The sequence below is a fragment of the Xenopus laevis genome, chromosome 5L, assembly GCF_017654675.1.
Source record: "Xenopus laevis strain J_2021 chromosome 5L, Xenopus_laevis_v10.1, whole genome shotgun sequence".
In the NCBI taxonomy this organism is placed as follows: Eukaryota; Metazoa; Chordata; class Amphibia; order Anura; family Pipidae; genus Xenopus; species Xenopus laevis.
This window is the reverse complement of record NC_054379.1, coordinates 157448722-157471863: the sequence shown is the minus strand read 5'-3', so window position 1 is coordinate 157471863 and position 23142 is coordinate 157448722. Positions and strand designations below refer to the sequence as shown.

At 40.7% G+C, this 23142-nt stretch overlaps 1 protein-coding gene across 2 annotated transcripts in view; it reads right to left on the bottom strand.

Annotated features, from left to right (window-relative positions):
* The window catches only part of eva1a.L (eva-1 homolog A L homeolog), a 207474-nt gene extending 184744 nt beyond the window's left edge, over window positions 1-22730 (bottom strand). Inside the window, exon 1 of one of the 2 annotated variants that reach the window (XM_018264056.2) lies at window positions 22498-22730. In XM_018264056.2, coding sequence (XP_018119545.1) covers window positions 22498-22597 — 100 coding nt within the window. In that variant the 5' untranslated portion in view covers window positions 22598-22730. The remainder of the gene's footprint in view (window positions 1-22497) is intronic. The other variant, XM_041563581.1, reaches the window with a different exon arrangement.
* Window positions 22731-23142: the final 412 nt, after the last annotated feature.

The following is a 23142-nucleotide window of genomic DNA, read 5'->3' as shown; positions in this document are numbered from 1 at the left end:
GGTCGGAATAATCCAGGGTTGTACTGGGCTGGTGGGACACCGGGAAAAAACCCGGTGGGCCCAGGCCTTCATGGCTCCCCGCCGGCCCAGACCCGCTCCACGATGGGAGAGATGGAAAAAAATATGAGCTGTGTGGAGCGCACGATTTTGCGAATGCGCACAGCATTTCCCTATTGTGCTCTATGCTCTGCCATTCATGCATGCACATGGTGGCCTTGTGTTCACTCATGCATGTGGTGGCCTGGGTTCGTGCATTCACGTGGCATGCCAGATTTTGCGAATGCGCACATCGCGCCAGCTTTTGTGCGTGTTCAAGGGGCCCCCGAGGTTTGGAACATGGTGGGCCCCAAATGTGCCAGTCCAACCCTGGAACAATCAGTGACTCTTGCAACTGGCTGGACAAGAACTCAAACTTATGTTTGGGGCCTTTAATCTGAAAGCTAATTTATAGTTCTTCAGATACAGTGATTGCAGTCAAAGACAGTCTAATTAGACATTGATTTGCACTATGGTTAATAGTTAACTTTGTTTTCCCAGGAAAGTAAAGACTAATCTACTAGGGACTGGCATCATCAGCCACAACGAAAAAGTTATATAACTATAAATTATTTCCAGAATAACAATACTATGGGGGTTATTTACTAAACTCTGAATCCAAAAATCACGATTTTTTTTTATATAAAATCGAACTTTTAAAAAAAATCACAAATTTTTCGGAATTTATTAAACCCCGAGGATGGAAAAGTCAGAATCTGAAAATCCAGCATCTTAGACCTGTCGAGGTTAAACATAAGTCAATGGGAGAAGTCCCTACAATTTTTGATGTGCGCTGGGTTTGGGGAAAAACACAGAAGTTTTCTGAATTTTCGGGGCAAAAATCAAATTTTTTGGGTGAAAATTTTTCCCCACAAAGCAAATTTTCAGGAAAATGTAATAATTAATAAGTGTAAAAAACCTGAGCTGATTTGATCGGAGTTTGTAGCAGAAAATAATATAAAATATTACATAAATTGAGATGAGATAAATTCGGACTTTGATAAATAACCCGCTATGGGTCAAATTTATAAAAACTTGAATTTGACCCGTTCTTGTGATTTGCGAAAATTGCAAATTCAAATATTTTCAAAAAAAGTATTCTGTTCTCAAATTTTCAGGAATTATCAACTGAAAAAAAATCTAAAAAGATAGACAGAAAAGATTCGGCAGCTTAAACCTGGCACGTTTCTTTCAGAGGCAATGAAGTTATTTTTGACATTCACGTAACTTCGGTCATAAATTAATGTGATCGAGTTTTTCTAATTTATATTTTTTTTCGTTAAAATACTAGTGGTTGTAAATAGAAAACAAAAAATTTGATCGAGAAATATGAATGTTCCTCTTTCAGCATGTTTTTTAATTTCATAAACAAGTATGATACAATACAAGTGTTAAAATCCAATTTGAAAGAGGAAGAAATTTGATCATTTATTCTAAATTTGTATCCATGATTGGGTTTAAGAAAACAACTTGAATTCAAAAAGTAGTAAATTGGTCTCCAAGGGGCACATTTAGCTAGGGTCGAATATCAAGGGTTAATTAACCCTCGATATTTGACCGTCAAAGTAAAATCCTTCGACTTTCGAAAATCGAAGTCGAAGGATTTTGCGCTATTCCTACGATCGAACGATCGAAGGAAAAATCGTTCAATCAAACGATTAAATCCTTCAAATCGAACGATTCGAAGGATTTTAATCCATCGATCAAAGGATATTCCTTCAATCAGGAAATTGTTAGGAAGCCTATGGGGACCTTCCCCATAGGCTAACATTGGCCTCGGTAGGTTTTAGGGGACGAACAAGGGGGTCGAACAAATTTTTAAAGAGACAGTACTTCGACTATCGAATGGTCGAATAGTCGAACGATTTTTAGTTCGAATCGTTCGATTCGACGTCGAAGGTCGTAGTCGAAGGTCGAAGTAGCACATTCGATGGTCGAAGTAGCCATATTCGACCATTCGAAATTCGAACTATTTTTCCTCTATTCCTTCACTCGAACTAAGTAAATGGGCCCCCAAGTGTCTTGTTGGGAAAGCCAAGCTACAGCTGCTGATAGGATGAGGTCTACATTTTTTTTGTATGGGAAACGAGATGCTAACACTAGGCATATAGGTAATCTTATTCACAGACATCCGTAAGTATGTAAAAGCAGAAGACATTAAATAAATAACTATTGTTTGCCAATTTTTACAAGAAATTTAAACTTTATATTTTAAAAAATCATTTATTTTCATTGACAATTTGGTTATTCACTTAGGAGCGACTTGTATTTTAGTTCATGTTTCCACAACCCACTGATCAAAAACAGCAGTCAATTCAAGTCTGGCCTTTATGTGATCCATCAATGGACCTCAAGGAGACACCGGCCACTGATTATTTCTCTTATCTATGTTCACTACGAAAAGGCAACTGTTATGAAAGAGAATAACACACACTATTAGTCTCAGTTCATTCAAAGATACAATTATATAAATGAATGGATATTTTGGTCTGTTGGTCTGTCTGTTTGTATGCTAGCCGTAGAAAAACTCCAAAAGAAACTAACGAGCCATTAAGATCTGGGGTTCCACATCAGAGAGTAAAATGAGTAGCCTTGGTGGTCAGTTCTTTAGCATGGAGGTCCATATAATTGGGCCTCAGTGAAAAAAAATATTCAAGACCAGCCAAACAAAACAAGGCCTCATTATTTAGCCAATTACTCAAAAGCTTTTCCTCCAGAGGAAACAATTAATATCTTTTAAGTTTTGAGACACAGGAAAGAATCAAGTAAATCCCATTATGACAAGGATTAAGATTATTATGAGTGAAATTCATTGAAACATATAGGGTTGTATAAATACCTAAATCAAAATTAATTTAATACACATAATTCAATTATTTCCAAAAAAAATAGAAACATTCCGCAACAAAAAATGAGAAAATTAAAGAATGTAAATCATTCATAATGTAATATACTTAAAGCACAGTGTGAAATACTGAAATAACAACAAATTTCCTTACAAAAAAACACAAAATAATTTCCCCCCATAGCTCTTAGAGGCATTTATTTATTTAATTTCGCCCACAAATGAAAAAAATAGGATTCATCTAGATCGATTGGGCATTTATGAAAGTTGCTGGGAAAAAAAAAACAATTGCACCAAGAATCACACTGTTCCATTCTAGTATTCAAATCTAATTATAACAAAAAAAATTGCTTGAATGTTAAAGTACGCTGTCCTTTGAGTTTAGAAAACAAATTAGAAAAGATTTGAGAATGTTTTTTTTTTGGGCAACACTTTTCTCACTCATGAGAAAAAAAATCAATCATGAACTTATAGGCCCTATATAACAACAAATAGGCCCTGTCGTTGTTTTATACAACTAGTCGGACTGACTGACCATTAATCTTACTTTTAGGTCATTTATCAAGTCTTATTTTCATGGTTGTAGTGGTTCTTTAAACCACAACTAAACTTGCAAACTCTAAGGGCAGAGACACACGGTCAGATTTGGGGAGATTAGTCGCCCGGCGACACGTCTCCTCTTCTTCGGAGCAACTAATCTCCCGAACTGCCTTCCCGCAGGCTAGAATGTAAATCGCCAACTAGATGGCACTTGGAGTGCTTCCTTCCTTGTGAGGCAACTTCGGGCGACTTTGGAAAACGAATCGATCCGAGTGCTATCCCGCGATTTACATTTTAGCCGACGTTGAAGGCAGTCTGGGGAGTTTAGTCGCCCCAAAGAAGAGGAGATTTGTCACCAGGTGACCAATACCCCCCGAATCTGACCGTGTGTCTCTACTAGTGATGGGCGGAAAATTTGCGAAAAGACGAAAAATTCGCGAAACGGTTTTGTTTGACGCCGGCGCCCATTTTTGACGGCGCATTTTCGCAGGGGTTTGCGAATTTATTCGCTGGTGGCAAATCGCACAAATTTGCCGCGAATTCGCACCTGGCGAATAAATTCGCCCATCACTAGTCTCTACCTTAAAGCTACGAATTTCTGAGATTAATTACAAAATTAAAAGTATGAACGGAAAATTAGGCTGAACTCTATATACTTCTATAGGACCTCAACAACTCTTACCTGGTGAAGTAGCTCATCTTATGTTAGTGGTTTTCATGGTTTTTATACTTAACAAATATCACATTTTTAGAACGTAGAAATTAGAAAATTACAAATTTTTTTGAAATTCGTGGAAAACATAGAAATGACAAATTAAACATTAGAAAAAAAATTAACAATAATCTTCTTAAAATGGCTTAAATACAAGATGGCCTTCCTGTATTTTGTAGATTTCACGCTAAAAGGTTTAACTAAAAACATTTTAAATCCCAATTCCTGCTCTGAGCTGCATAATATAGCTCTAGATTAAGAAGATTCTATCACACATCAGGCTATTGCTACATGAATGTATGGCATGAAAAAACATGCAGAGAGACTTGCAGGAATCTAGAGCGCGTGCATTTTATGAGTATCTGAACATGCATTGAAACGGACAAATGGACCAGTCATATTCCTAAAGGAAGAAGACTTAAGGTGAGAGTTGGGAATGAATAAAAAGTGAAATACAGCAGCTCATCTTGTATCAAAACAGATATAATTCAGCAAAATTGCATGGCAAATACTAAAGGGCAAATTTACAAGGAAAGTATACACTCTACTTTATGGGGCCGATTTTCTAAACCACAATCTTTTCAGGTCAGGCTTTACGACGCCAAAAAAACCTGAAAAAGTTGCAGGAAAAAAAGAGTGACTTTCCAGGGATTTATTATGCGATAAAACTGGGACAATTCAGAATCTGAAAATACACCAGTTAAAACCTGTCGAAATCAAGTGGAAGTCAATGACAGATGTCCCTTTTACAACTGGAAGATCTTGCTTTGCTTCGTGGTTTTTGGGTGTTTACGGTGCTGGCTTTTGTGCGACAAGTCGAAAAAGTTGTGGTTTTCACATCTTTCTGCGACTTTTCCCCACTAAAGTTTTTTCAGTTCAGATCTTTTGATAAATGTCTGACAAAAAGCTCTAATACTGCCAGCGTCAGACTGGGGGGCCCAGGGCCCACCGGGCCGCATCCTCAGGGGCCCCCCACACTATCCGCCGACCCCCCAGCCGCAAAGTCCTACCCACAGCACAACACACACACACCCCCCCCGCTGCAAAACACAATCCCCCTGCCCGCCATGCTTTCGCACCTTTTTCTGGCGTGTCCGGGAGCGACGCGGTAAGCAGAGCAAGTACAGGGAGTGGGTCTGGGCCGGCGGGGTCGAAAAGAGCCGGGGCCTACCGGGTTTTTTCCCGGTGTCCCGCCGGCACAGTCCGATCCTGAATACCGCTAAAATTCGACTTTTAATAAATGGGCCTATTTGACTTAGTATGCTAACTCTTATTGGTTAGTGACTCAGTCCCTAAATTGGCAACACATGCACTGATATGGCAGGAAATATGCCCAATATTAGCCTTACTGATACTGTATTAATGGATGGTACGGAAGCCCGGTTATACAAGCAGTTTTAGGTCCCATTACACCACATATGATACTTCAATATGTGTATTAGAAGATCTTGAACTGGGAGTGGCTGCAGTGCCCTTCAACTTCCATTTAGATCTTCTTGTTCAGGCCATTTGCAAAAGTGGATGAACTCTATTTGCCCATCCACATAGACAGCAAAAACAAACGATTTCTTAAGGTGTCAACCACAGGCAGATCAATATATAACCTCAAAGTAGACCAATCTGTGGTTGCCTTCACTCACAGAAGTTGCCTATATCTCCAAATAGTATTTTCCACTTATTTTGCTTTCCTCAAACTCTTGCAGGTCCTGTCAAATTTACTGGGACATAATTTGGAATCATAAAACACTATTCCCCTGTCCACAGATACGGTTTATTGAGGTATGGTTAGGGTCTAGTCTTCCTCCAGTCTATTGCCATCAGAGTAGGAAATAACTATCCTAATTAATAATAAAATATTTTTCTAGTACAGGATCACGAGTTTCCAAGCAACTTGCAATTACATTCAGCAGAAATCTACTAGCATGGAGAGGGTAAAAGGTAATGTTTTTGATGTTACTGTTTGAAACCAACCTCCTTCTGCTCCTTATCAAGCTTATTACCAGCTCACACCTATGTACTGAAGCCTACTGAAGGTCCATTCAGTATCTGTTAGCATACAGATGTCCTTGATAGGCCTGTGAATTGACTTGTTAAACAAATTATCTTTATGACAAGCTGAATAGGTTTACCTACACGTATTATAGGGCAAGCTCATATCAGCTCAGATAAACAGAGAAAACTAATTAGCACAGACCTGACAAACAAAGCCACCGATTAGTGTACAAACACGCCTGCTCTGCATGAGATGAGGAAATGCTAACTTACAAAAACAGGAAAAGACTTTCATGTCCCATCCCCACCACTCCCTAAGATTCTGCATGGCTCCATGGGGTAGGGTAGGACCAAGGAACAGAAATAGTAAAATTCACATTCCCGGGGTTCTTGGTAGAGAAAAGAGGACCCTAAAGGTGGCCATAGACGTAGAGATCCGCTTGTTTGGTGATGTCGCCAAACGAGTGGATTCTCCCCGATATCCACATTAAAGTGGGCGATATCGAGCTGATCCGACCGTGGGCCATAGGGCCCAACTATCAGATCATAATGGATCTGATACTGGCAGTCGAATCGAAGGACCACATAGACGCACAGATGCAGCCGCAATCCAACTGGATTTTTTAACCTGCCCAATCGGAATCTGGCCAACTTTCAACCAGATATCGATCGGTGAAACCCGTCGGATGGCCCCACACATGGGCCAATAAGCTGTCGACTAGGGGCCGTTTAGGGTTGCCACCCGGCCGGTATTTTACCGGCCTAGCCGGTAAAATACCTGCCGGGGCCGGTATTACAAATTTACCGGCAATGTAGCTGCCAGTAAATTTGTAATACGATCAAAAGGAGCCCTCGGCCTGCCCCCAATCCCCTGCAATTTACCTTTTTTTCCTCTTCTAGTGTCCGCGGGTCTCCGTTCCGTGGCTCCGCCCCATTTGATGTCACGCCCCGCCCCTTTTGACATCATGTCCCACCCCTTTTGAGGCCCTGCCCCCAGCAGCCGGTAAAAAAATTTATAAAAGGTGGCAACCCTAGGCCCAATCACAGTAGAAAAATCTGTCCAACCTGCTACTCTTGAACAACTTGAAATAAAAACGCCCAAATATCTTACATCTTATAGAATAGGCTACTAAACAGTAAAACTGGACAAAAGTGTGGATAGGAACCAATTTGAAGACCTTTTATGGTAAGATTTTAGGCTAAATTCTTATGTGCATAAACGCTTACTGCATGTTATAAATCGGAAGGCTGTTGAAACAGTATCATGCTGACCAATAAAACAACATTTTGTATACTGTTATCCAGAAAAACCCATTATCCAGAAAGCTCTGAATTAAGGGAAGGCCGTCTGAAACCACTGGCATCCACCTAGAGCAAAGTTTAAAACACTGATCCTAAAAGAGCCACGAATAACCTGTAAAATATGTCCTTATAAATGAAGCTTAGCGATGTCACTAGTGTCACTAGAATGCATAATAATAATGTGGGCTATTTAATACATATATGAGGATATAGGAATTAACCTTGCATTTTCATCACCTATTATAAATGAACATGTAACTAGTGATGGGTGAATAAATTCGCCAGGTGCGAATTGGCGGTGAATTTCGGCTATTCACCGACGACGACTAAATTTGTGAAAATCCGCCAGCATCAAAAACTTTTGGATGCACATCAGAAACGTTGCTCGCGTCAAAACCGTTGTGCGTCGTCTCTATTAAGATGCACATTGACTTTAATGCCAGCGTCAAAATTGATGCAGGCATCAATTTTCACGTTTTGCGAATTTTTCACCTTTTGTGGAATTTCACTGGAAATTCGCAAATTTTTCGGCAAAGCGAAACGTGAGAAATCCGTCCGTCACTACATGTAACTCCTTGTGGCTCATATCTTCACTCTATGACAAGGGGGTGTGTTATTTTTATTGTGTGCTAATATACTGTACACAAGGAAACAGCACAACTATTGACATATAGACAAACCAAGACTATCTATGATTTATGTCGTATACTGATTTATGTTCTATTATTAGTAGCAATTTGGACTCCATTAATACAGTCTCAACTGTTAAAGAGAAACATTTGTAAACTTCAAACTCTCTGCTCCCTATTGATGAACTCTTTCTGACAATGGACCAATGGCTATGCCCAATTTGAAGTGGCATCCATGCCTATTGCGGGACTGGGATAAGCGGCCATATGCTCACAGTGTAGATATCCCAGTATAATTCTCTTCATTACACAAGAGCCATGACTATCCTGTAAATTATATCCTTATAAACGGTGACTAGTGATGTCATCAGTTATAAACGGTGAGTAGTGATGTCATGTTTGTCACAGGACCCACTAAAACTTATGTATTATAATAAATAAAGTACCCCTTGTTGGAAAATATGAGGATATTAGTAGTAACCTTGGAGTTCCATGACCTGTATACAGTAAATGCATTTTGTGTTTTATATGGTCATGTAACACCTCGGTGACTTATAATATCCTTATATTTTACAAGAGGGGGTACTTTATTCACTATATAAATCCTGCTTGTGCAGTGCTGTTTTTGCAAGTGACAAACAGCTATAGACCTGACTTCATTTAATCTCAAAACTGTGAGACTGCAGAGCAGGAATGCCAAGCTGGTGACACTTTCCAAAATGTATTTCACGGGTATCTTATTTTATTTCAAGCAATCTGTGCTCAGCGGGTTCCCTGTGAATCATAAATAATGAGAGTCCCCAGTCACTGATTTGGAACCAGCGGGTGTCAGGTATCTGGGAGTTTCGCTATAAATCTCACGAATGAGACAGATCTCCCAAGGACACCCAATAGACATCTTTCACATCACTGACCACCGTTAGGGTAGCCAATAAACTGTAATACAACACGGCTTCAAATACTGTTTACATTACCAGCCACCAGAATATTGTATGTTAAAAAATCATTTTCAAGACGGGAAGCTGCTTTGCTTTTGATGAAGTAGTACTCCCGGAACACTGCAGTCAAGTGAACAAAACCCCCCAAAAAACGCACCTTCGGGTTCGCACATTAAGGGGCAGATTTATCAAGGGTCGAATTTCGAAGTAATGGGAGTTTTTTTGAACTTCCATAACTTTAAAAAAAATCAAAATTGTATTTTGCAGGTGAATAGGCTGTATTAGATTTTGAATCGAAGTAAGATCGAATTTGATTCCAAGTATTTTAAAAAAAAAATTGCTGTTTTAGCCTATGGGGGACCTCCTAGAACCTATTTGGAGTCAATTGGTGGACTTTGAAAAATCGAAGCTTTTATTTTTAAAAAATACTTTGAATCGAATTTGATCGAATATGATATTACTTTGATTCGAGTGACCGAATACAGCCTATTCACCTGCAAAATACAATTTTGATTTTTTTTTTTTAAATAAATTTCTGTTGGTCTTTTTTATTCAAATTTCGAGGTTATGGGAGTTCAAAAAAACTCTCATTACTTCAAAATTCGACCCTTGATAAATCTGCCCCTTTAGTGTTTATGAACATTTTTTTTATATATAAGTGTGTACCAATGGGGAGCATTAGTTTAATGCTCTATGGTGTTAATTAATCCCCATGGCTACTCTACAGTGACTCTCTACAATATCAGCATGGGCATTTCCATGACAAGGGATTCTTTCCTGCTCTTGGGAGATCAAAGGGCCAAACTGACAGCACAATCCTCAGTTTACTGGTCATCTGTTTAGAAGTCCTAACAATGCAGGTCAACTGGCTTGGGAGAACAAGAGACCATGAGACTATGTGTACAAGGGTGGTACTCAAGTCACCCAGTCAGGGTCCTGTCTTGTTTCTGAGGGCAGGAGTGCAGAAGAGACAGCGGTTATTGATTTTACATAAGATTCTACATTCTCATACATTGGAGGCGCCAAAGTCCACAATTCATTATTATTCTATATCTGGTTCTTTGCATATGACTCCATTAAGATTAACAATCCTTATTTCTGTTCAGTAAAATTTTGTCTTAAGATGCCAACTGATATACATTATATATATATATATATATATATATATATCCCTCCAGTCCCAGGAAATCGCTGGATGCACAGCCAACAGCAAACCCAGCAGAACAATATGGCTCCCTAAATACATGCCTGCTTAAAGAAGACCAACCAAATGAAATAACAGGCATATTTTTTTAGCCCCACCTGTTTCCCGTTAGAGTCTGTAAAATATAATATGGGCCACTACAATATATCTCCAATACTAGGTAAATTATATGACATATTCTAATATACAGTAGGTGTATCTGAACTGCTTGGTAATTTATATTTAAACATAAACCTAAAATCCACAAGTTAGCCATCAGCAACTTATCCAAGTGATCAGAGCATGCACAGGACAGACGGAATCTCTGCACTGGATCCAATAATTTCAAATAAAAGACAAGTGGTCACATGCAGTTGTAGTCCCCAAAATTTCCCCGCAGTGAGCATAAAAACTTTCACGACGATTCAGCACTAACAATGGCCCATGTTCGGGTGCCTTCAAAAGTTCCTGATTATAATTTTCCAGCCAGCCCCGATCGACAAGCCGACCGATATCAAAGTCTTCTGCTGACATTTGTCGTCTCGTCTCCAACCATACACACACCGAATATCATCTAAAAATTAGTTTTGTACAAAATTTTCGGTGCATCTATGGCCACCTTTAGAGTATAAGGTCTTTGGAACAAGGTCCTCCCCCTATTGTCTCCTAATAATTAGGGATGCACCGAATCCAGGATTTGGGCAGGATTTGGCCTTTTTCAGCAGGATTCGGGCAAATCCTCATACCTGGAGAACCGAATCCAAGTCCTTATTTCCATATGCAAATTAGAGGAGGGAAGGGAAATCACATAACTTTTTGTCACAAAACAAGGAAGTAAAAATGTTTTTTCCACGTTTTCCCTTCCCGTTCCTAATTTGCATGGGCAAATAAATCTTCCTTAAAGGATTCGGGGATTCAGTTGAATCCCAAATAGTGGTTTCGGTGCATCGCTAGTAATAATATCCAATTGTAACTGTGAATAAATTCTGGTGAAGTGTTTGTCTGCATATAGAAATTGTTAGGTCTAGTACCTGTATCCTTTTACTGTGTAATGTCAGAGAATTTCAAAAGCCAATTTAGTTGCAGATTCCTGTGGTGGAGAAGAAACTTTACAAGTCAAATTCTCAGTTGTGACCCATTTCGGCCTGGATGACATTTCTGAGCACTGGAAACCTTCCCAGCCATTGTTGTTCCAATCCACTACTGAAGATATGCCGATAACATGATTTATATAATGTGCATCAACTGTAAATGAAGCCTTTGAGCAAGAAACCGTTGTGAAGAAGAAGACGTAATGCTCCGAGCTCCAACGTGTGCAGACACGGTCCTCTTTATGCAAAGAAAGGGTGTATGACAGCATACCTTACAGGCACATTATTCACATAATCCATGACAGAAGGGCTGCACGTCTGTATCTGAACAACAATATTTCAAGAATTCTTTATGGACTACACATTGAATTGTTTTCTCAATGGTGGATCATCGCATAAAGACAGTGATTTAGTGAGCTGTGTATTTAAGCAGTGTGCAGACCATGATCGAGCTGGGGTAATTGTCTAATTACATGGAAATAATTACAGTTTAGAAGCTTAGTTTACAGTTTAGAAGTTTAAAGCTTGGGCTTAAACATAGCAATCGCATGCCCAATAAATAGGCTTTGTTGACAAAACAATGATGTACAAACACCAGTGATGGGCGAAACGGCGAAAGGAGAATTTTGATGCCGGCGTTAAAGTCAATGGGCGTCTGAATAATGTTGACGCAAGCAACTTTTCTGACACACGTCCAAAATTTTTTAAAGCCGGTGAATTTTCACGGCAGTTTCACAAATTTCTTAGCCTGCGATGAAGTGCGGAAATTCGCCACAAATTCCCACCTGCCGAATTTTTTTGTCCATCACAACAAACACCCTTAGGCACACATATATAGTATCATCCACCTTCCCCTCATCTAGCTGCAACCTAAAAACTTAGCTATAGACAACATTATGTAATTTCAAGTCCCCTCCCTCCTCCCCCCCAGCATAGCATAACTTTTTACTTACCCCTCGGTGCCGATTCAGGGATCGGAGTTGACAGCAGCCATCTTCCGTGTCTTCGCATCTTCCGACGCTTCGGCAATTTCCGTCAATTTCAATGCATGCACAGTTGTCGCAAACCGGGAAATTGCTCCAACTGCACATGCGCCGCTCCACCGGTCTCATTCTCAGATTACCGAAGACGAGGAAGATGGCTGCCGTGAACGCTGATCCCTCAATCTGCACCGAGAGGTAAGTAAAAAGTTATGAGCTAGGCTGGGGGGGAGGGGGGTCTATTTGGGGTGGGGGTAGGGTTTTTTTTAATAAGGGGTTTGTTTCTCCTTTAAATGGACGCTGCTGACTCCATCTAGAAAACAAACGCTCTGTAAGGCTACAAATGTATTGTTATTGCTACTTTTTATTACTCCTCTTTCTATTCAGGCATCTCCTATTCACATTCCAGTTTCTTATTCAAATCAATGCATGGTTGCTAGGGGAATTTGGACCCTAGCTACCATATTGCTTAAAATGCAAAATGAAGAACTGCTGAATAAAAAGCTACATAATTCAAAAACCTTAAATAATAAAAAAAATTAAAACCAATTGCAAATTGTCTTAGAATATCACTCTCTACATCAGGGGTCCTCAACCTTTTTTTTTACCAATGAGCCACATTCAAATGTAAATAAATTTGGGGAGCAACACAAACATGAAAAAGTCCCATGCGGTGCCAAATAAGTGCTGTGATTGGCTATTTGGTAGCCCTTGTGTGGACTGGCAGCCTACAGGAGACTCTACTTGGTACTATACTTTGTTTTTATGCAATTAAAACTTTCTTCCAAGCCCGGAATTTAAACATAAGCACCTGCTTTGAGGCCAGTGAGAGCAACATCCAAGGGGTTGAAAAGCAACATATTGCTCACAAGCTACTGGTTGGGGACCACTGCTCTACATCATACAAAAAGTTAACTAAAAGGTGAACAACCCTTTTAATGTTCATTCCACATCCTCAAGCGGTAGACTGAATCCTTTCGCACAAGACTCAACAATATTCTGCATTAGACTACACTGCTTTTAAAAAAAATTGTGGAGCGAATCATACTTTTTTTTTTTAAACAGAAAGAGATAAAAAAACACAATAGGAGGCCTAAGGGAGGTGCTATAAAAGCAGCTTCAGAGACAACAGCAATAATGCAAAGCAGGCTTAGGGGCGAAATAGCTTTAGGTCCAGTATAGAAAATACTTGTATCCTATCAACACATCTGTCATCCTGAGCGGCATTTAAAATACAGAATAAAGCACGAAGAAGTATAAATGTGTGTCTTTTCACTTGGATATTTAATAAGCTCATGTTCAATCTCTGCTTTGTATTTGCTTGATGTTCTGCATGAGGCTATACAAGGCAGGAGAGAGAAGCCATAACAGCGTTCCGCTTAAGGATCATGAAAGGCAATTTTATAAAAGACTCACATCAGTAGAAAGTATCTAAATGAGGAGAGGGAACAAACAAATTCAAACAGTTTACATTAGTTTTAATGTAAACTCTCAGCTCATTGTGCGCTGATTTATTATTTCTAAGATCTGTCAGTCCATACAAATGAATTCTCTTGTTTAGGATGCTGCTGTTATTTCCAGACCATGTCCTGTTTATATAACTGTTTCAGTTTGGGCTCAATCTGCACAACAGCACCAATACAATGCCTTCAAAATATGCAGGTATAGGATCCTTTATCCGGAAACCCGTTATCCAGAAAAGATATTTAAAGGCTGTCCCCCATAGACTCCATTTTATCCAAATAATCCAGATTTTTTTAAAAAAAGATTTTCCCTTTTCTCTGTAATAATGAAACAGTAGCTTGTACTTGGTCCCAACTAAGATATAATTAATCCTCATTGGAAGCAAAAGCAGCCTATTGGGTTTATTTAGGGGGTTCATTATACCTCGAATGAACTCACAACTCGAATGGTTTCATATTTATGAAAAAACTTGAATGATTCAGCGAGCTAACAACCCGAAAACTCGAATTAATCGAGTTTTTGGGAAAAAAAACTCGAATTGCTCAAGTTTTCGGTCAAAACCATCCAAAAACATCAACATCATGCAGGCAGTTAAAGGAGAACTTAACCCTAAAAATTTATATGGGTAAAAATGTCATATTTAAAATTCTGAAGTTATTACACTGAGGGCCGGGCCAAGGTATTTTGGCACCCTAGTCAAGGGCTTCAATCAGTGCCCCCCACCTGGTCCTGCATTACCATTTCCCACCTTACCATTCATATTGCCCCCTGTACCTGTGCCAGCAGCAGCCAAACCCTCATATTGTCCCGAATCTATACCTGTGCCAAAAAAACTACAATGTTAGTACAATATTACCACCAAATATGTACTTGTGCCAGCAGGAGGCAAAAATCCATCATATTGCCCACACACATATGTACCTGTTCCAGCAGCTGCCAAGATGGAGACGGGGAGTGCTTCTGCCCACAATATGAATCACGGGTAAGAGGGGGTTGGAACAGGTGGTTTATAACATTGAAAAACTATTAAAGGCCAAGCAAACCAGGGTTTTAAATTCCCCTTAAAAGTGCTTCAAACTTGTCACATCTTGTCACCATCTTGGAAAGTGTCTGTGACACTCACATGCTCAGTGGGCTCTGATTGGCTGTTGAGAAGCTAAGCTTAGGGCTCGTCACTAATTATCCAGCAGAAAATGAGATTGGTCTGTAATATAAGCTGATGCTACAGGTTTGCTGATTATTAAATTCTGATGCTAATTGCACTGGTTTCTGTGCTGCCATGTAGTAATTATCTGTATTAATTACTAATCAGCCTTATATTGTGACATTTCTATTCTATGTGTACTGTATATTGTGAGTGGGTCCCTAAGCTCAGTAAGTGACAGCAGCACAGAGCATGTGCAGTGAATCAGCAGAAAAGAAGATGGGGAGCTACTGGGGCATCTTTGGAGACACAGATCTTTACTCTAAAGGGCTATGGTTGCCATGGGCTGGTACAGAAGCAGAAACTCTGCTCCTCTTCAGAAAAGGCGACGATCCATCGTGCGTAGTGTTGCCATCCGGTAAAACACCAGCCAAGGCCGGGGCCGGTATTACAAATTTACCGGCAATGTAGCTGCCGGTAAATTTGTAATACACCTAAAAAAAGCCTGTGGCCTGCCCCCAGCCTACTCCAAACTCACCTTTTTTCCTGGGCTTCTTGCCAAATGCGCGCGTTTGGCTCTGCCCCCTTTGATGTCACGACCTGGCCAGCCAATAGTGCATCACGGCACCGCCCCCTTTAGCGTCACAGTCCCGCCCTTTTAACCCCGCCCCCTCCACCTGCCGGTGAAGATTATTTTAAAAGGTGGCATCCCTAATCGTGCGCTGCTCGATTTCTCCTCTCTGGCTATCTCCTATGAGGAAAGCAGGGAGGACAAATCAAGCGCCGCACAATGGATCGCCTTTTCTGAAGAGGAGTGCAAGCAGAGTCTCGGTAAGTTATTTCTTAATAAAGGCTGTGCGATCTTAGAGGCAGCTCTTGGATAAAGGACATATTACATTTTTCACACTATAATGTGAAAAATGTTAGATACAACGGCTTTTAAGGGCCATTCTGTAACATGAAGGACCCAATTCTCTCTCTGGCTTTGCCCCTGAAGCAGCGAGAATAGCAATATTTTGGCACTGGTATCACACTCTCTGAATAGAGTATTTAGTGAGCATGGCAGCATTACACTTAGTTTTGGATGTATTCCTGCACAATCTTCCTTTTGGCCACACTATCAAACCATATTGATCTGCACCCAGCAAAAAAAAAAAAAAAAGCTAGATTGTCTCACACAAGACTTCTTTACCTTTTAAAGACCAACTGTGAATAGATGAGCTCTGAAAGGGAACCGAATCCCAAGGAAGAATCTCTTGTTAGTGTCGGCCTAGGGAGTCAAAGGCTTTAGAATGTCTCTTATTCTCACTTCGGCTCCCTTTCAAAATGCCATTTTACTGAAACAAATCTCTAAGAAAAATGCAAATCTGGTATCACTGCAAGCTTCTTAAGCAGTCGGGTCATTGTGGGGAAGCTCGCTGTTGTGATGCTCGGGGACTGTTAATTTCTTTGCAAATAAGATCCTTTTGGAGCAAATAATATCCTTTGTAGCGGTCAATAGATAGACTTCAGTTTGGGTCTGAGACCTTTTTGCCACTAGGAAATTGGAAATCCAGGATCACATACTTCTCGCGACAGCCTAAGCTTTTAAACATGGGACAGGTCGGAGATCATGAATGTACAAACAAATAGGGGCTTTCACACTATTTCTTGCTGCAGTTCATTTTGTTGGCAGTGCACATTTTAAGCTGTAAACGCGCTTAGATTCGGGGAGTTAGTCGCCCAGCGACAAAGCTCCTCTTCTTCGTGGCGACTAATCTCCCGAACTGCCTCCCGCAGGCAGGCCCGGACTGAGAATTAAAATAGACCCTGGCATTTCAGGTATAGGGATGTCGCGGACTGTTCGCCGGCGAACTTGTTCGCGCGAACATCGACCGTTCGCGTCCGCCGAATGTTCGCGAACGTAACGCAACGTTCGCCAATTTGGGTTCGCCTTAGCTGGCGCTTTTTTTTGCCATTTCTCCCCCAGACCAGCAGATACATGGCAGCCAATCAGGAAGCTCTCCCTCCTGGACCACCCCCACACCCCCTGGACCACTCCCCTTCCATATATAAACTGAAGCCCTGCAGCGTTTTTTCATTCTGCCTGTGTGTGCTTGGAAGAGCTAGTGTAGGGAGAGAGCTGTTAGTGATTTGAGGGACAGTTGATAGTAACTTTGCTGGCTAGTAATCTACTTGATACTGCTCTGTATTGTAGGGACAGAACTCTGCAGGGATTTGAGGGACATTTTAGGTTAGGTAGCTTTGCTGGCTAGTAATCTACCTTCTACTGCAGTGCTCTGTATGTAGCTGCTGTGGGCTGGGCAGCTGTCTGTCCTGCTGCTGATCTCTCATCTGCATCTGTTCTTCAAACCACTGCCACCTAGCTGTATGAGCTTTTTCACATTCTGTCTAAATATCAATAATAATACCGTCTCCAGAAACACCACCTGAGTGACGTAGTGTGATTTCTGCCCTTTACAGCACAAAACGCAGCGCTGTGTCAACAATGGATTTTTTAGAAACATATTTGCCCTTGATCCCCCTCTGGCATGCCACTGTCCAGGTCGTTGCACCCTTTAAACAACTTTAAAATCATTTTTCTGGCCAGAAATGTCTTTTCTAGCTTTTAAAATTCGCCTTCCCATTGAAGTCTATGGGGTTCGCAACGTTCGCGAACCGTTCGCATTTTTGTCTGGACGTTCGCGAACATGTTCGCGAACATTTTTTCCGACGTTCGCTACATCCCTATTCAGGTACACAGAGGCCCAATCAGCCCCCACCAGCCCACTAAATACTGACTTTCTATGGCAACTTATAGCAGCCCCTCTGGCATTTGCCAGAACCCACAGATTGCCAGTCCAGGCCTGCCCGCAGGCGATTTTACATTCATTTTCTGAAGTTGCCTCACGAGGAAACTTCAGGCAACTTTGGAAAACGAATCACTCCGAGTGCCATCCCACTGGCGATTTATGGCGGGCGACTAAATCTCCCCGAATCTGAGCGTGTGTCTCTGCCCTTAGAGAATAACAACTAAACATAGGGGCATATTTACTAACATTGGAGATAAATATCTGAAGAGATTTCTGGAGATGTTGCCCATGGCAACCAATCAGCAATTAGATTTAAACATCTGCCTATAATTTAGAAAACAAAAGCAAAGATTGGATTGGTTGCTATGGGCAACATCTCCAGAAATCTCTCCAGATTGTTAGTAAACATGCCCCATAGACATTCCAATTCTCAGATTACAATTCTCCCATTCAATCAATGTTCTAATGCTATGACTGACTCCCACTTGCTATTAGACATGATAACATACTCAAACTGAGCCCCAGTTTGCTCAATTCCATGAATGTTCAGTTTTGTGATTGGCTACATGTTGGTTCTAACTCTGCCCACTTTAAAGTTAGTTATAGACAGGTCAAAACAAATCACCCAAAAAAATCATTATCTGGAAACTAGTTATTCAGAAAGCTCAGAATTATGGACATCTCCCACAGACTTCATTATAACGAACTAATTCACATTTTTAAAAATGATTTATTTTGTCTCTATAATAATTAAACAGTACATTGTACTTGATCCTAAGATGTAATCCATATTGGAGTCAAAACAATCCTATTGAGTTTTTTTTAGGGGCCGATTCATTAACTTCGAGTGAAGGATTCGAAGGTAAAAAGCTTCGAATTTCGAAGTTTTTTTGGGCTACTTCGACCATCGAATGGGCTACTTCGACCTTCGACTACGACTATCGAAGGATTCGAAGTAAAAATCGTTCGACTATTCGACCATTCGATAGTCGAAGTACTGTCTCTTTAAAAAAAAAATTCGACCCCCTAGTTCGGCAGCTAAAAGCTACCGAAGTCAATGTTAGCCTATGGGGAAGGTCCCCATAGGCTTTCCTAAGTTTTTTTGATCGAAGGATATTCCTTCGATCGTTGGATTTAAATCCTTCGAATCGTTCGATTAGAAGGATTTAATCGTTCGATCGAAGGAATAATCCTTCGATCGTACGATCGTACTATCTGCGCTAAATCCTTCGACTTCGATATTCGAATTCGAAGGATTTTAGTTCCTACTCGAATATCGAGGGTTAATTAACCCTCGATATTCGACCCTTGATGAATCGGCCCCTAAATGTTTAAATAATTTTTTTGTAGTATGGTATGGTGATCCAAATTACCGAAAGTCCTGAAAACCCCAGATCCCAAACAGTCTGAATAATAGGTCCCATACCTGTACATACATAAGGGTAGTAATAAGATAAGAAAACTGAAATGTGTAAAATGGAAGGGAGAGCCTATAGTGAGCAAACAAGACAGACATAAAATTCAAACAATTTGACAGATTATAAATTATGCTCCACACTGTTAAAAATTCATCCAGAGGCAAACACCGCTTTAAACAAATACTCGGCTATTGTATTAAAGGGCAAAGTTTATGTTTAAAATTAACTTTATTGTAAAAGAATGTGAAGTTACTGGGCAGGGATCAATGGAGAGAGTAAGTCAGTCTATTACACGGCACACTGAAAAATATGCAGGTCCCCAGTTTGAGGAAAAAACAAGGTGAATCAGGAGCCTCCAATCTGCAGCTGCAGCCTTTTTTTACACTAATAGACTCTGTGCACTTGTCTGTCCCAGAAACATCCTAGATATAAAAACATTTTTCCTGTTCACGTTGTTAGAAAGTTTACAGTGTTTAAGGGTGGTGGCCCATGGGGAAATTTAGTCGCCGGCGGGAATGCATTTCAGGGAGATTAGTTGCCTGCAGTAGCGAAGATCTGCGATCTGAACAACAGACAAAGTCTTAAGGCCCCTATACACGGGCCGATAAAAGCTGCAGACAGACTGTGTCTGCAGCTAATTATGCCTTTATGCAATCTGACCATCCGCTTAAGATGCATAATGATCCAATCGTTAGGGCCCTGGGGCCAACGATTGGATCAGCCCGATATCGCAAATTTCAATGTGGGCATATCGGGGAGAGTTACATTACCAAACAAGCAGATCTCTACGTCTATGGCCACCTTTACATCCATGGGGACTGACCTACGGACAATCCTGTGGATGCAGAAAATAGTCAGCCTATATGGCGTTAAGTAACTCTATCACTACCTATAATAGGAACACTACAACCACCATTGTACTCTGGAGTGTTGATAACCAATGACAACTGTAGCTGACCAATCATATCTGTTTGCTGTCTATGTGAATTTTGTGGTCACAGCCTCATTGCACCCCCGCTTAATGTTTTTAAAAATTAGTGCTGAGCGCAACTTTCCCTTGTTTGTTACAAATATGTTGACTGTTTGCATCACTATGGTCTGGGTTACTACTTTGGAGTAAGGCGAGAGCCATGCGTTGGCGGATCTCATCCTGTGTTTCTCCGTAGGCCGATTATCTGCTGCCCTGATGATAGTCTGCCTGTATCCGGAAGTATTGTTTCCACTCGGGTGCAGGCAGACGAGGCAGATTTAGCAAAATGCAACATTTTGCATTTCGTGCCGTAATCCGTCTGCACTTGAAAGTTTAGGGGTGCAGCAGGGCAGTTGATTCTCCGCCAGCGAAGAATTATACATGGCCTGGCCCTAGCTTAAAAGAATGTGTTTAATTCTCTTCTCTGGTCACCTTGTGTCGGTAATCCATCTACTTAAATCTCTACAATAAATACATTTATTGTGCAATTAATACCAATTGAGAAGCAGTGTTCTAAGTCCACACCTACAAATTCATCTTTGGAACATAATATTAATGCTTTTCCCCTGATAATTTTGTAGGCACAAAAGGCAGGGATTTCCAAACAACAATGGTTTTCTAGTTGGTGTTGACTTTCAGTCCCACAACCCCCCAACATCTTATGCTTAGCTCCACTTGAAGCAGTTGCATCTAATCTCTAATGCCTGCAAAACATGGCAGGGCAGGCACTTTACAAAAAAATATGCATTTTGAGTGATTGTTTTGGCTAATGAAGGTTGGTGGGAGTCCTCTCCAGTCTTTAATTATACACTAAAAAAAATCAGCCTGGGAGGAGGAGACACTTTAACAGCTAATTTATTTGTATTTGAGTAGAGATCAAAGTAGGGTCACTAGTTGGGCAGATGTCTTTGCTAATGACACCATGGGTTACAATTAGGGCAATAAAATGCTGGGGATGCAATGCATCAATGTCTCTCTACTGGGAATTAAAGGCAACACTGCATAAGTCTTGATGTTTTGATCAATGTCTAGTCTAGAAGAACTTTCAGCATTGTTTTTTGCACTGTCAAATGTAGCTGTGGTGTTCTATGCAACACTGTAAGTAAATTAATATTGCTTATGTACCAATCTAGGGATGTGTAGTTTAATCCTACAAGTGTTTCAGAGCACCAACTACCATCACTTCTAGTTAGCACGTGTCAGGGTAAGGTTCATGAGAGTTATTTTTTTTATAAAATAAGTATAAAAGTGGCACATGCACATATATATGAAATACCAAGTGCATAGCCTGTTTAATATGTGCGCGGTCAACATCATCAATGTATCTGGGGGATAATTCTTCCAGCCAGCTGATATCATAGGGGTAATTTACTATGTACAAGGCAGGGAGCATAGTGGAACAAAAACAAACCAAACCAAAAAGATCCAGACACAACCCACAACCCATGTTTTTTGCTATTGGTGCCCTGCCCCACACATAGCAGAACAGACACCCTATGGATGGTGGTAAAGAAAGGACTGCCCTAAATCTACTGCTTTTTCATGTCAGATTTTCCGTCCACTGCAGGCGCAGAATGTTAAGGGGCATTATTGCCCCTTAGTGCTCCTGGACTTGCAAAAAGGACCGTTGTAAATGAGCCATACAAACTTCTTTATTAATTGTCAGCCAGTAAGCACTTCTGAGTATGTGTATAAAGTACAATTTCTATTGGCATCTGATGCCCTCTCTACCTGGTCCATACAGTTTAACGTTATGTATCTACAGGTGCCAATCCCTGCTGCTAACTGGTGCGTCAGGTATCGATCACTAACTGTCAGCTAGAAATAGGGATAATGGAGATCAGAATGCTTCAACCAACTATATTTATCTGTGCCAGATGCACAAAACTAAAGCAACGCTGCATCTGTGCTCATCCAGCATAGGTACCTGTTGAATCTGACAGCATTCTGGTCACCCCCCTCCGAAATTAACCAGCTGATAGTCACTGAACAAACACTACCAGAATGCACTGCATATGTCAATCATGAACGAAAGCCCTTAGGGCAGTGGCAACATGAGCGGTTTCGGTTGCTTTGCATTTTTTCCCTCTCTCTCCAAAACCGAGGTGTCGGAATGTTTGCCATCGCACCCATTGCAGCTTATGTCAATCAAATAAAAATGTGAGAACTTGATTGTTTTGACTCTGTTTTTAGCAACGAATAAAGTCACCGAAACTCCCCAAGTGCCATTACCCTGCAGGCTAGAGCAGATGAGAAGCTTTAAATCAAAATATCACCTTATTATGATCCGTAATCGGTACTAGTAGCAAGCCATGAATTTGATATGAAATAACACAGAAGTATATGAGGGCTGCAGGCATTGCTGTAAGGCACAGATGTGCTCCATGCATGGGACGGGGTGCGTGGGGAGAAGGTGCAAGTCCTGATGTGCTCTGAAACCCAACACAGCTTTGTCTCTTACCTGAAAACTCAGACGAGCTCGCTGCCAGGTTGCCTAAAGCAGCAATGTAAATGATTCCCAGTGCACAGCGAGAAACATGAGCAAATCCATGGAATTCCATCCTTAGTGCCAGTCCTTCGACTCCTCTTCCACTTGCTCAAAGCAAACTTTTTGTCCCAGTAAGACACTGCAGGCTCACACACAGGGCTCGTTCCATTGCTCTGGGCAGGAGCAGCATTCAATACCCTTCCTTCACAAGCAATGAATGGAGCAGTCACTCTGAGCCTTGGGAAACTGAAGGAAACTCAGACCTACCTGAGCAGGGACATGGTCCCCTGGGTCCTAGCTCCTGCTACCCATGCCTACAGTTGTATTTTTGTATGCACCGGGGAAGCTTTAGTTTTCCCCTATCCATAGTTTAGGATGCATCCCCCCGAAAATTAACAAATTATCTTAACTTTAGGAACATTTCATATTATGTTAAAAAGTTTATAGCAAAAAAAAAACAATCATTTTTTATTTATACTGTACATGGGGAATCCCATTCATTAAAGGTCAAATTTTAGAGGCACATTTATCAAGGGTTGAATTTCGACTTCATGTGAATTTTTTAAAACTCCCATGAACTCCCATAATAATCATCAAAATGTATTAATAAAATTGAAT